Raw genomic sequence first — 12,045 nt, forward strand, 5'->3', positions numbered from 1 at the left:
ATTATTCAAACAGCTGGATAACCTAGGTACTAACAGAGACATAAGCAGTTCTTTAGAGAGCTGTGTGATGAGTCCCTGCATCTGTGCTGTCTTCAACCCAGTGCCTTGGGAAGAGAGACCTGGCAAGAGGCGTGTTACCCAACACTAAAAATTCTTGTCGCAGGTTGAAACAGGACAGCGAAATAACATACTGGTGATCGGAAGTGGCAACCCCTTAATTTCCAGCAGTGCCCTTTGCTGACTTGTGGCTCCAGACATGCTGGCTCTAGATAAGGAAGGAAACTAAGGCTGGTTGAGGCTGCTCAGAGACTGTACAGTGAAGGGCGCATTGCCCTGACAGGTCCCAGCAGAGGTGGTCATTAGGCAGAGTAAGGGAGGGGCATAATAGGTGTGATTTTTTGCATGCCTTCGCAATTCATAGTTTCCTTTTACAGCTTTGGGCAGGTTTACAAGTAATGTCATGAGAATGCAGTGACAATAGATGGTTTCAGAATTTATAAGGTACTACATCCCATGAAATACACAATGCCTGGTGAAAACAGCTTTTATAACAAAGAGTCTTGAGTTAATGAAAGAGCAGTAGATTTTCTGGAATACCAGTGTGTTCATTTAGCAAACAGATGTGGCATTTACTATACCCATCTCCCAAACCATCCATTTGTTATCACTCCTCTGCCAAAGGTTACTTGAAAAAGAACCATGAGAGCACTCCTTAGTCATAAACAGCAGCTGTTGAGGCTGTAATATCCTGAAGTCCCTGCAGCTGTTTGCTAAGTAGATGCATGTCTGAGCTCCTAGTCGTCACAGTCTTTCAGGTACCTCTGAGTATCTCACCCAGAGTCCATATGTAACCTTTATTATTCATTCCTATTCTTGTGTCTCTACAGCGTATAGTGATTTGGGGTATTACATTATTAATAAGCTGCACCATGTGGATGAATCAGTGGGAAGTAAAACTCGGAGGGCCTTTCTTTATCTTGCTGCCTTCCCTTTTATGGATGCCATGGTGAGTGCCTGATTCAGAACTGAATTTTAATATTTATGTTATTTTTTTTCTTTGGTGACCATAGTTCACAAAGTCTGTTACCTGATGGGAAACTGGAGGTGTGCAGAAGGAAGGTGTGTCCTTTGCAAGCAGTAACTGAATATACCTGGACACATCATCTCCTGCTATCTGGAAAAAGCATCTGGGTAGACTTTGAACATCCAGAGATCACGACAAATGTAAAAAATGTCAGCTGCCTTGTTAGAGTTTCTGTCTGTGTATGCCGGAAAGCACTGCTCATCTTAAGAGCTGCACCAGTTGTCTGTATGTGTCCTCTCATTTCAATTTGTAGTGGAAGAGCTGGTTTTGCCATGGATTCCCAGATCACTTGCAGAGCTCACAGGAATAAGCTCAATATTTTCTCAAAGCAAATCTGTTGAAAAGATATTTCTTACCGTCAATTTTTTCAAGCACAGCTAAGTCCACTATATCTCAAATGCTTGGGCAAGAGAGCCACACATGGGGTGGGCTGCTGCTTCCCAGATCACCAGGCTTACTGCTTGTGGCCTGCACAACATAAAAATATGGCAGCTCTCTTTAATACCTCTACTTCTGTGTAAAACTGGTAAAGGATAACCTTCTCATGGCATGCCACTAACACTTTCTCTACTATTTTGTCTGGTTGAAACAGTAGCTGACAATAAAAAGAAGTTGGATCATTAAGTTTTCTTTCCCAGACATGACTCGGTATAACTCAGTGGGCCAGTGAATATTACACTTCAGAATTGCATCCAGCTGGTGAAAGAGAATAAAGATTTTTTCCCTTCAATTATTTACTATGGTAATCCATCCTGTGCAGCATCTGTTTTATGAAGAAGGGGCAGTTTCTTATTAATCTGCTCAGAAATTTCTATACAGTCTATTAAATTATTCCCATTCTCCCTGTCCGCCCTGGCAATGAGGAACTGAATGCAGCAGTGCTTTCTGTGCATTACTGACTTAACATTTGCCCAGGTTCACACCAGGTACTGCTGGTAGAAAAGAGCTTTATAAGTTATTTGTGTACAACATAACAACCAGAAAACAGCATTCTGGGACCTGAAATCATTCACAGATATCATAATCACTTCCCAAACGCTTCTCTGCCTTTTTTCAGGCATGGACCCATGCTGGGATTCTGCTGAAACACAAGTACAGTTTCCTAGTGGGATGTGCCTCCATCTCAGATGTCATAGCTCAGGTAATGACTCCTCTTAGCAGTCACTATTTTTGTTGTGTTAAGCACTAGATGCTTTCCTAAACAGGAACTCTCTTGCACAGAGACTGCCTTCTCTCTCTACCATGAACAACACACCAGAGGAAGTAATCTTGTGTGCTATTCTCTGGCTGTTTCCCTGTTGTGTGTAGGCTGTTTGCTGACAGTTGTGGTTTAGGCTGGTCTCACTTGACTGGATCAAATCAGTCCCAAACCATTGTCAGGAGAAGGAAACCAGGATTGTTTTGAGCCATGTCTTCCAGCACCTCCACAACCCTGTTTCAGAATGGCTGAGAAACAAGTTACATACACATGTGTACATCTGGCAAAAAGAAAGGTTAGGCAAAGAAACCGATGGCTGCTACCAATCCTGAGGCTGATGGAGTGCTTTGAAAGAGACCTTTCTCCTCCCTGTGCATTCTCCCCCACACTTTGCACAGTTGCACTGAAATCCTGAGTAGGGCTTGTAGGTGGGGAAGTGAAGACTTGATTCTCCAGTTCACCTGTCAGCTTTGCACATGCTGTCTAATCCAGTGAAATGCAGTAGTGTAAGCCATCTTCTGAGTGCTAGTGTGGCACTGCTCTTACTGCTCCAAAAGGTGATGGCTCAGAACTGCAGCAGAAGGGATCTGTGGTGATAGCCCCTGGGTGATGCAGAGAAGACCACGTTTCATTTGCAAGGGAGGTGTTAACTACCCTGTTGCTTTGTACTAGACGCACTTAAAAAACAACATTCATACACATTGCTGATGGCCACTGTTGTAGTACTTGAGAACCAATATACAGCCCTCTTTTTAAAGCATATATAAAAATATTACGAAATGGAGAGTCCCAACACCTGTAAAATGGTAGCTGTACTACCCCATTACCAGCTGAATGGTGTAATGGCTGGGTAAGAAAGAGGATAATAAGAGTATAACATCAAAAGAAATATGAAGTCAACAGCACTTAGTTCAATTTTCCATTGCATTTTCCTCCCACTGAATATGAGCGAGCCATAAACCGGGTTGAACCATTCAGTCAGCTGCTATTCTATGTTTGACAGGTCTGCCCCTCTACAGTACTACACTAAATCCCTGAAGATAATACCAATTACTGTAAATGACTTTAACCCTCAGGATCTGCTCTTGTTCTAATGTGGCCTACAAAGTTTGCTGACACTAGATGCATGTCGGGTCATATACAGCTAAATACAGAAACAAATTCTTATTTTGGCCATGGTACACATGCCCTTTCCACAATGGTTGGCAAGTGGCATGCCAGGGTTGTGAAGAATAAGACACCTGTCATTTTCTCTCAACAAAATATTGCGCAGAGCAAGAGCAAATCCAGAAGACAAAAAGTTGTGACTCTTCATACCCCAGAACTCTGTATACCTACATCTGCTCCCTTCATAAGTATAGGTGTGCAGGCAGTAGCTAATTCTCCTTGGATAGCTTCATAGACACACTTTTTGTGACTGACTTTGCTTCTGTTTACTGAAAAGCAATTCTTTTGTAAGGTTCAAAGGAGCAGTTTTGCAAATCCTTATAAACAGTGTGGCCTGCCTAATACACATTTGCATGGTGTGATTTTTCTTAAGTATTTCTTGAGCTCTAGCAATGAAGGAGAGAATCTGCCCCTGAACAATGTGTTCTGTATTTCTTGTAACTCACTTGAATGCCAGCATGTCCCGGCAGGGTTGTCCTTGATTCTGCTGTTCACAGCACCAAACACAGTTGGCTTTGCAGTCATGCCCCCTTATCCAGAGACATTTGGAATTTAACAGGCACACCATCAGCTCTGTACTTAAAAAGAGAATAATATCATATTAATCAATTCCTTTACATTTTCTGGATTGAACATTTAATCTTATGAGACTGAATTATGAGCAGTTCATTAGCCCAAAAGTTTCCATTTCATTTACATCAATGTGGCACTCAGCTGAGGAGAGAATGATGAAATACTGAAATTTCACTCAAAAAAGTAGAAAATTAGGATGGCATAAAACCTCCTGCTTCTAAATGCTGAAGTGAATACTTCAAAACATCTGGCTTTTTAATCGCCACTTCCTCCCCCCCCAAAAAGTAGGGCTTAGAAGCTGACCCTAGAAGCACGTCTCCAGCCTCATTGTATATCAGAATAGCACATTCTCCTGGAAAGGGTAACACTCAGCCACATGCTTGCTGCCAGACCTTGCCAGACTTTGATGCTAACCTTCTCCTATTTATGGCTCCTAGTCTGACACCTGCCCATACCTTCAAGTACTGTTTAATAGAGCTTCTGTATGATGTTAACTCTTGTTCTTCTCATTCGTATGACATAATGGGGTGGGGGTCCTGACTTAAGTTTCAAATGCCACAAACTCGATTGAAGTCACATAGATACTATAGTCACACATGGTTGTTGGTTCAGGTGGATTAGCTTGGAGTCAGACGGAAGATATGTTGGCCCTAAAGAAACACAAATTACTAATGATTTATTTGTTTGCCCTGCAGGTTGTTTTTGTAGCCATTTTGCTTCACAGTCACTTGGAGTGCAGGGAGCCTCTCTTGATCCCAATCTTGTCCTTATACATGGGAGCACTTGTCCGATGTACCACGTTATGCCTCGGATACTACAGGAACATACATGATGTCATTCCTGACAGAAGTGGGCCTGAAATGGGGGTATGTCTTAATACTTTGTGCTTTTTTTGAATTCAATAATTTTAAACTTGCTTTGTGTTATAATACTGTATTAAACCACGGGAGGCATGAAGGGCCTCCTCTCTCTGTCCTGCAGGAAAAAACATTTTCACTTAAAGAGGCGTGGTAGAAACTATTCCAGCAATAGCACACATGAGGCAATGCTTCCTGTGGTATGGATGTGATGTCTGCTGAGCACCTCTGTACTGAGCTCTGTACTGAGCTGTAAAACAGCACAGCATGAACTAAGCAGGCATCTTATTTCACAGGGAAGAAGGTCTCAAAATTCCTCTTTTTCCTCGAATGTCATACTGGTTTTCACATATCTTTGGAAGCCAGAACAAATTATTCAAATACATGCCTTATGCATTATTTATTGATATCCATGACACAGCTTCTTTTGAATCAGTATTACTAACATGAGTGAAAATATTTTAGGCTCCTCATGTTGAAAACTATTGAAATGAATGTACCAAACTGACAATGGGTGGGAAAAGCAAAAATCTTTTCTCTGTACTTTTGGTTCAGTACTGCATGTTTTTTTCCAAACTCACTTCTTTTTTTTATTTTTTCCTATGTGTTGCAGGGAGAGGCTACAATAAGGAAGATGCTGAGTTTCTGGTGGCCTTTGGCATTAATTCTGGCAACTCAGCGAATAAGTAGGCCCATTGTCAACCTTTTTGTCTCCCGGGACCTAGGTGGCAGTTCTGCAGCCACAGAGGTAAGAAAGTCAGTGCTCTCCATTACTGCAAGTGATCATTTACATGTAGTTACCTCTGTGTTTCTCTTCTCACCCATGCTGACAAGTAAAAATTGTCTTAAGTACATTTCTGTTTAGTGCTCTCTTTATCCTTGAGAAGAAGACTGCTTGGACTCTTACCAGGAGTGTTTCTGCCAGACCTAGTGGGACCTCACCTCAACAAGACCAGTAGAATTTTTTCACTGAACAGGTCCTGTATCTGTAGTTTTCATGCTCCACACATAGGTGCATATGGTCTGGAGCATTCAGATCCCAGAGATTTTAGGACAATCATCAGTAGTTCCATGTTCCACTGTTTCTTGTCATGTATATTTATGTCTGTGCAAACTGATGTGAAACTAACTGTTAGCAGTCAGTGCATCACACAGAATTGGGTAGAGACATAAGGAAGCACATAAAAAAAAAAAAAAACTGTCTTCAGGTTGGGATATGAAATGCACCCTCTTGAGGAATTTCAGATTACTCCAGTAGTCTCTTACACCTGATGGGAGCTGGACTTCTGATTGTAATGCAGCGCCTTCACCAGTGCTCACCATGAGCTGACGTATTCTCTCAAGAAGTCTGGGGGACCTTTCCTGCCGGGTTCAGTGGGAGGATGTGTAGATCCACATAGTCATTAGCAAATGTCTCGTGCTTTTTCTGTAGGAAAAACAAAGCTGTAAGTTACTAAATGGAAAGGAAAATTCAAACAGCTGATTCCTAACAAACGTTCTCTCAACACTGCTAATTTGTCATATGTGATACTGTGTATTTCTCTTGCTCAGGAGTTGCCAGTGACTGCAAATAAACAGCTGTGGAGAGAGAATTTAGGAAATGTAACGCTTTTACATGTGTAAATCAGGGATCAGTCTATGCATTAATAGCAGTCTCAGTACAAGGGGAGCCAGAGTGAGTTAGCAGAGATCAGTTTTGCATTTCTTGGTGACTTGATTTTAGATGCATCACATTTCATGGCTTGCCATTTGCATTTTGTTGCTATTAGGATGACTCCAAACACATGTCATAGCTGGTGGTTTGCTGGCCTTTTTACACTGAGAGTAATGGTCATTTTTCAACTTTCTCTGATTTCTGAAATAATTGCTTCTGAAAAGGGAGGTGCTGGCAACACAGAAAACATCAGTGTACAGTTGCATCAGTATACACAGGAGTTTTATAGGTCCCCTGTTCAGTAATAGCAGCAACTTTCAGTGCGGGCAGGATGTCAGGGCTAGCCTGTAGCATCTTTATGAGGGCAGCAACTCTGCTTGCATTGGCAAACTCACCCTGCTTCTGTTTGGACTGCCAGCACAGTTATGGTGATTGGGGTAGCTTTTTTGGTGTTGGCTTTGATGGAGGATTTTTTCACCTGTCAAAAAAAGGTCCTAGACATCTAGGAAAGCTTGCATGCACATATTTTGGGATTCCACCAATTGAGGAGAAGAAAAATCATTGCTAAAAACTTCGATAGTTTAATCCAAGTGGAATCTGGCATACAAAATGTCATAGTGAAATACTGTTTTCTTTAACAGTTACTGTGTCTTTGCAGTCTTTTTGGGCTTCATGAAAATAAGCAAAATATCTTTTATATTCTTTATTTGATTTAACCTAGGTAAGTTTCACACAGATGGAAATTCTGCTGAAAATACAATAAAGGGGGGGGGGGGAATTGCAACTAAAAAGGGTACTATCTTAAAATTCCATTTTTTTTTCTTAGAACCAATTACTTTTTCAAGGTACATTAAACATTATTAAAGCTATCATTAACAGGGAAGAATCTATCCCACTTTCTTCCTCTCTGTGGATGTCACTACTTTCCCCCCTCTTTTTAAACAGCACAGGGAACAAATTAGCTTTCTACATGGTCCTGTGTTTGTATAGACCTTTTAACCAAGCAAGGACAGCAATTACATTTATAATGGAAAGATGGGCTCAGATAACCAAGAAAATGTACATTGAAAGTTTAGAAGTGAAACAGAGACAGCAGTAGTCAAGTAGCTCTTAACACTACCATTGCCAGATGTGAAATGAATCTGAATTTATGCAGACTAACAGATCTGAACCTGCAGACAAAAAGCTGTCAAACACTTTGGTTTGTGGAATTAAGAGAGTCAGACAGTTCTCACTACAGATGCATACTTCGGCTCTGAGGACTGGAAAACTTGGGGTGACAGTAGATTTCCAAGCAGCTGCAGGAAGAGCTCCCTAAACTTCCTGCATGGAAGACATGAGTACATGTATTTCAACTTTTTCTTCAGAAATCAGAACCATCAGCAAAATCTTTCATACATTAATATGTCAAGGGGGGTTATGTCTTTGATGCACCTCTTGGACTGTACTTGTGAAAGTGCAAAAGGGCCTGGTTTTAAATTGCAGGCAGTGAGTCGTTTCTCAGGATAAAAATGGTCATCTGGAATTATTCTTGTCTGTTTTTCACTGATGAGCACCAGAGTGGGGAGAGGGGTTTTTTTTGTGTCTTAAGTGCCTCCTGCCCCAGAGCAGTCAGTTTGATGTCCAAAGTCAGTCAGCCACTGAGGCCTACTGTTTTGTAGCCTGTCTTACTTAAAACTGTTTTACATACGAACAACCAAGTAAAATTTATATAAATTAAAATTATGAAATATGATCCAAAGTTACCATGAAGTGTAAGGCGTTCTGCTACTCAGGTGTAGGTGAAATAACTGAGGAGCAATGTGGGAGGGAGGTATTCGGCTGGCTGAGGGGCATACACCAGCTCAAGTTAACCATTATCCCAAAGTATCAGAGTGACAGTGAAGTGAATAAACTGAGTAACATAGCTTCATGGCATGAAAGATTTTGTAAGCCTAAAATGCCAGGCCAAATGATGGCCATTTTGATGGCCTTCCTGAAACAAACAGCTTCCAAGCATCTGTGGTTTCTCATTGTGTCAAGGTCAATGTGGTGATATTGGTGGGAAATGGCACCCTATGTTAGTTTAACGGTTCTGTTCAAAGATTTGAAGTACATGTTTGCCTGTCTCTTTCCATAGGCAGTGGCAATTCTGACAGCTACGTACCCTGTGGGACACATGCCGTATGGCTGGCTGACAGAGATCAGAGCAGTATACCCTGCTTTTGACAAGGTGAGTGCCATGTTAGGGGTGTAAGAAATACCTTTTGTGTGGTTTCACATGTATGGTTCTCCTCTTTCTCGCTGTTACAACATTCTAATTTAGGGGTGGCTTCAGTGACGTCGGAGGAATTTCTGCCAAACAAATATGAAGAAAGTTAGTTCATGGCTCCATAATCAAGTGTAACAGATTCTTTAAAAAATAAACCGACCAGAGATTAAATAGGGCTGTATTAATAGCCATCTACTGTCTTGCTTCTCTTTACTTTTGCTTCTGATGCTTATTGTTCTTTGTCCCACTGATAAGATTTTCTTAAAATCCTAGTTAAATGAACTGGGTTTTTGGTGGCTGCAAGCTGTTGTCTGATTTACAATTTTAACCTTAGCTCAAGGTTATTAAGCTACCTTTTGAATAGATAGGTGCTGTATTTTTAAGGATTAAAAAGAAGTCCTCACTTACTCACAGTGATGTAGCTGCTTAGCTAATGAAATGATTTCTCATGAAGTGTCCATCAGTGCCTCAGCAAGCTCACATCTCTGCTCCACATTCTGCAGTATCTTTCAAATGGATTTGGGTTCATTTGCATATGTTAATATTTAGCAAAGGTTGTTTCATACACTGACAGTAACACAGATAGCATACATTATATTAGTAGTACTGACTTAGCTGACCAAGACTATGAAGATTTTTGTTGGCAAATCATGTAATTATGTAAGAATGCAAGGACTGCTTCTGGAACTGAGCATAGAGCAAATATATAACCAAAATTCATTTTGTTTAGACTCTTTCTCTGTTTTAAAACTCATACTCATTAGTCCATATGTTGTGCGAAGAACAGTCATGTCCTGTGACACTCTAATGCAAACGCCAGATCCTCTGCTTCCCTGTATTTACCAATTAGTAACTGAACTTCCTGGTTCCAAATACTGATGAAAAAGATGTTTGCTTGCTCTGGGATGTATTTAACTGAATCAAGCCCTGTTTGATATGGTCCACCATATTTCCAAGGAAAATTTAAAAACAAAACAAAGAAAAGTCAAATCAGTCATAACTTCCTAACCTGGCTGTGTACAGCTAAATTGAACCTGTCAGATAAAATACAACATGAAGGCTTTCTCAGAGGCCATGCTGCTGAAAAGGACTGCAGATGCAAAACCAATAAACTGCAAGATAAAAATGGTTTGGGACAGGAAACACAGGAGCTGCTAACCTCATCTGTTACGAGCCACAATGAAATGCACTGTTGCCAAGCAAAATTAACATCAGTTAAGGCTCCTAAATTCAGGTCTCATTTAGCTGGTGGAAGATGTGCTGAGAACTTCAGTGGTGGCAGGATTAGACCATGATTTGTCTGTTTGTTTATTTGAGTTAAAAGGCTTCTCATCGAGCTCTTGTGGAACAAATGTGAGGAAGAAAAACCTAGGGTAAGGCACAGATAGGTACAGTTTATCTAACTGCCGAAGAAGTATATAATGGGGATTTTAGTTGCATGTTTTAAGAGCAATTTGGCATAAAATGTGCTAAGTGAGGTAGCAGCAGTATAAAGGGTATCTCATCCTGGCAACCATGTGTGCAGATGCCTCCACTGTAGCTTTCAGACAATAAATACCAAACCAGAAACCCACAGTTGGTTTTTTTAGATTGCTGTGAGAATTGCTTTACCCTCAGTCACACGTCATTCGCATGTCACCATGCCTTTCAAAAGTTTTGTTTCCTTAAGCTAAAGCTTTCTCAGAAGAGTCCAGATAGAAGCACTTTTTATTTCTGGACTCTGTAAAGCCTCCACTGTGAGTCTCAGATGCTGAAACAGTTTGCATGCATGCAAACTCCCATTTTCTTTTGTCAGTTACTCAGAAAGCTGGCAATGCTGATGGCCATCAGAAGCACATTTCATTGCCTTAACTGGCTGATGGGATTTGGGATCCAGATACTATGCCACTCTTCAGTGGCTCCGCTGGAGAAGTCAGATTCTCGTCTTCACTGGAAAATTGTTACCTCTGTATACATTTGTAAGAGAGATGCAGGATCCTGCTTCAGTCTTTTATGAGACTCTGTGTCCAGAGCAACCTCATGGCCTAGCAGTTGCACTCAGGTTAAGGGTTACTACTGATTTTCTGAAAGAAAGCAGACATAGCCTAGTTCTGTGCTCTGTTGGGTGTTTTATATGGTGATAATGCCATTACTCTTAATGGACTGTGATGTCTGATTCAGACCATCAACATCGACTGTGAGAGGCCTTGTGAACACTGATTAATAGATGGGAATGGATACTCTTTTTTTGCTCCATAATCTGCATAGTGCTTTGATCCAAGAACTAAATAGTGTTCAAGAGATAGGAATAAAGGGTACACAGTCAAGAGTTAGAGCAAAGGGTAGAGTAGAGCAAGGGCAGAGTTAGCAGCAGCAAGGTAGGAATGAATGAGAACTCTTTTTCTTCACAGCCCTTTTGGATGGCTGGATTTGGGTGTGCTTTCCTTCCTCTATGTTATTTTAGCCTTGTTAGAAAGTTGCATGCAGCAGGTTCCTTTAAACACTGGTGAGCAGTGTAAGCAAGGCCTGTCCTCACATATCTGAAAACTAACAGCAACAAAGTATTTTTTCAGAAACACAAGAAGTAAGAAGAGATGCATAAAAAAAATGTTTACAGAGAGTTTTCATAACCTGTTCCCAAAAAAGGCAGACATGGGAGTAGCTTCCTGCTTTAGGGTCTGTGTTGCCTACCTGTGCCTTCGTGCACACAAACTTCCAAGCAGATACTTAGGCAGGAGCGTGGGGCTGTCCAGGTGCCATCACGGCACTGATTACCACAAAAGCTTTAAATTGCAAAATTCCATCAACTACTTGAATGCGTGTGAAATGGTGTACCCTTCACAGAGCTCCCATTAGGTTTGTCCACTCCCAAGATCTGTTTGCGTAAGTTCCTATTTCTCTTACGAGTAACTTTACTAAAGGAGGCTGACTGTGTGACAGATGCTGCTGTTCTACCTGAGTTACATCAAGGATGAATAAATGTACTACATCTCATGGTACAGGTTTTATCAGCATGGGCATGTACTTGGGTATATCAAACAGCTCCAGGGTAAATGAAGTAGATGACCCAATAGCCTGTTGCTACAGGGCTCCTAATGGTGCCCTGCTTGTGGTATCCCATCCTCTCCTTTCTCAGACCATTTAGTTTGTTTTTATGTGTTCCCTGAGGGCGATTTTAAATCTTCAGCTTCATTTGCTATATTAGACACTTGGAAGAGGGTTTTTGTTGCTTTAAATAAAACTTTGCTGCCATGTGAGTACAGAGCCCATGTTCAAGGTGGA

The 12,045-nt window shown here is 41.1% G+C and overlaps 1 protein-coding gene across 5 annotated transcripts in view; it reads left to right on the forward strand.

Moving 5' to 3' along the window:
* Positions 1-12,045, forward strand: part of ANKH (ANKH inorganic pyrophosphate transport regulator) — a 110,488-nt gene that overhangs the window by 65,741 nt on the left and 32,702 nt on the right. For all 5 annotated transcript variants that reach the window (XM_074874037.1, XM_074874044.1, XM_074874051.1 and 2 more), the window contains 5 exons: positions 888-1,006; positions 2,142-2,225; positions 4,718-4,888; positions 5,493-5,627; positions 8,653-8,745. In XM_074874037.1, coding sequence (XP_074730138.1) covers positions 888-1,006; positions 2,142-2,225; positions 4,718-4,888; positions 5,493-5,627; positions 8,653-8,745 — 602 coding nt within the window. The remainder of the gene's footprint in view (positions 1-887; positions 1,007-2,141; positions 2,226-4,717; positions 4,889-5,492; positions 5,628-8,652; positions 8,746-12,045) is intronic.

Source organism: Strix uralensis, chromosome 1, assembly GCF_047716275.1.
Source record: "Strix uralensis isolate ZFMK-TIS-50842 chromosome 1, bStrUra1, whole genome shotgun sequence".
Taxonomy (NCBI): Eukaryota; Metazoa; Chordata; class Aves; order Strigiformes; family Strigidae; genus Strix; species Strix uralensis.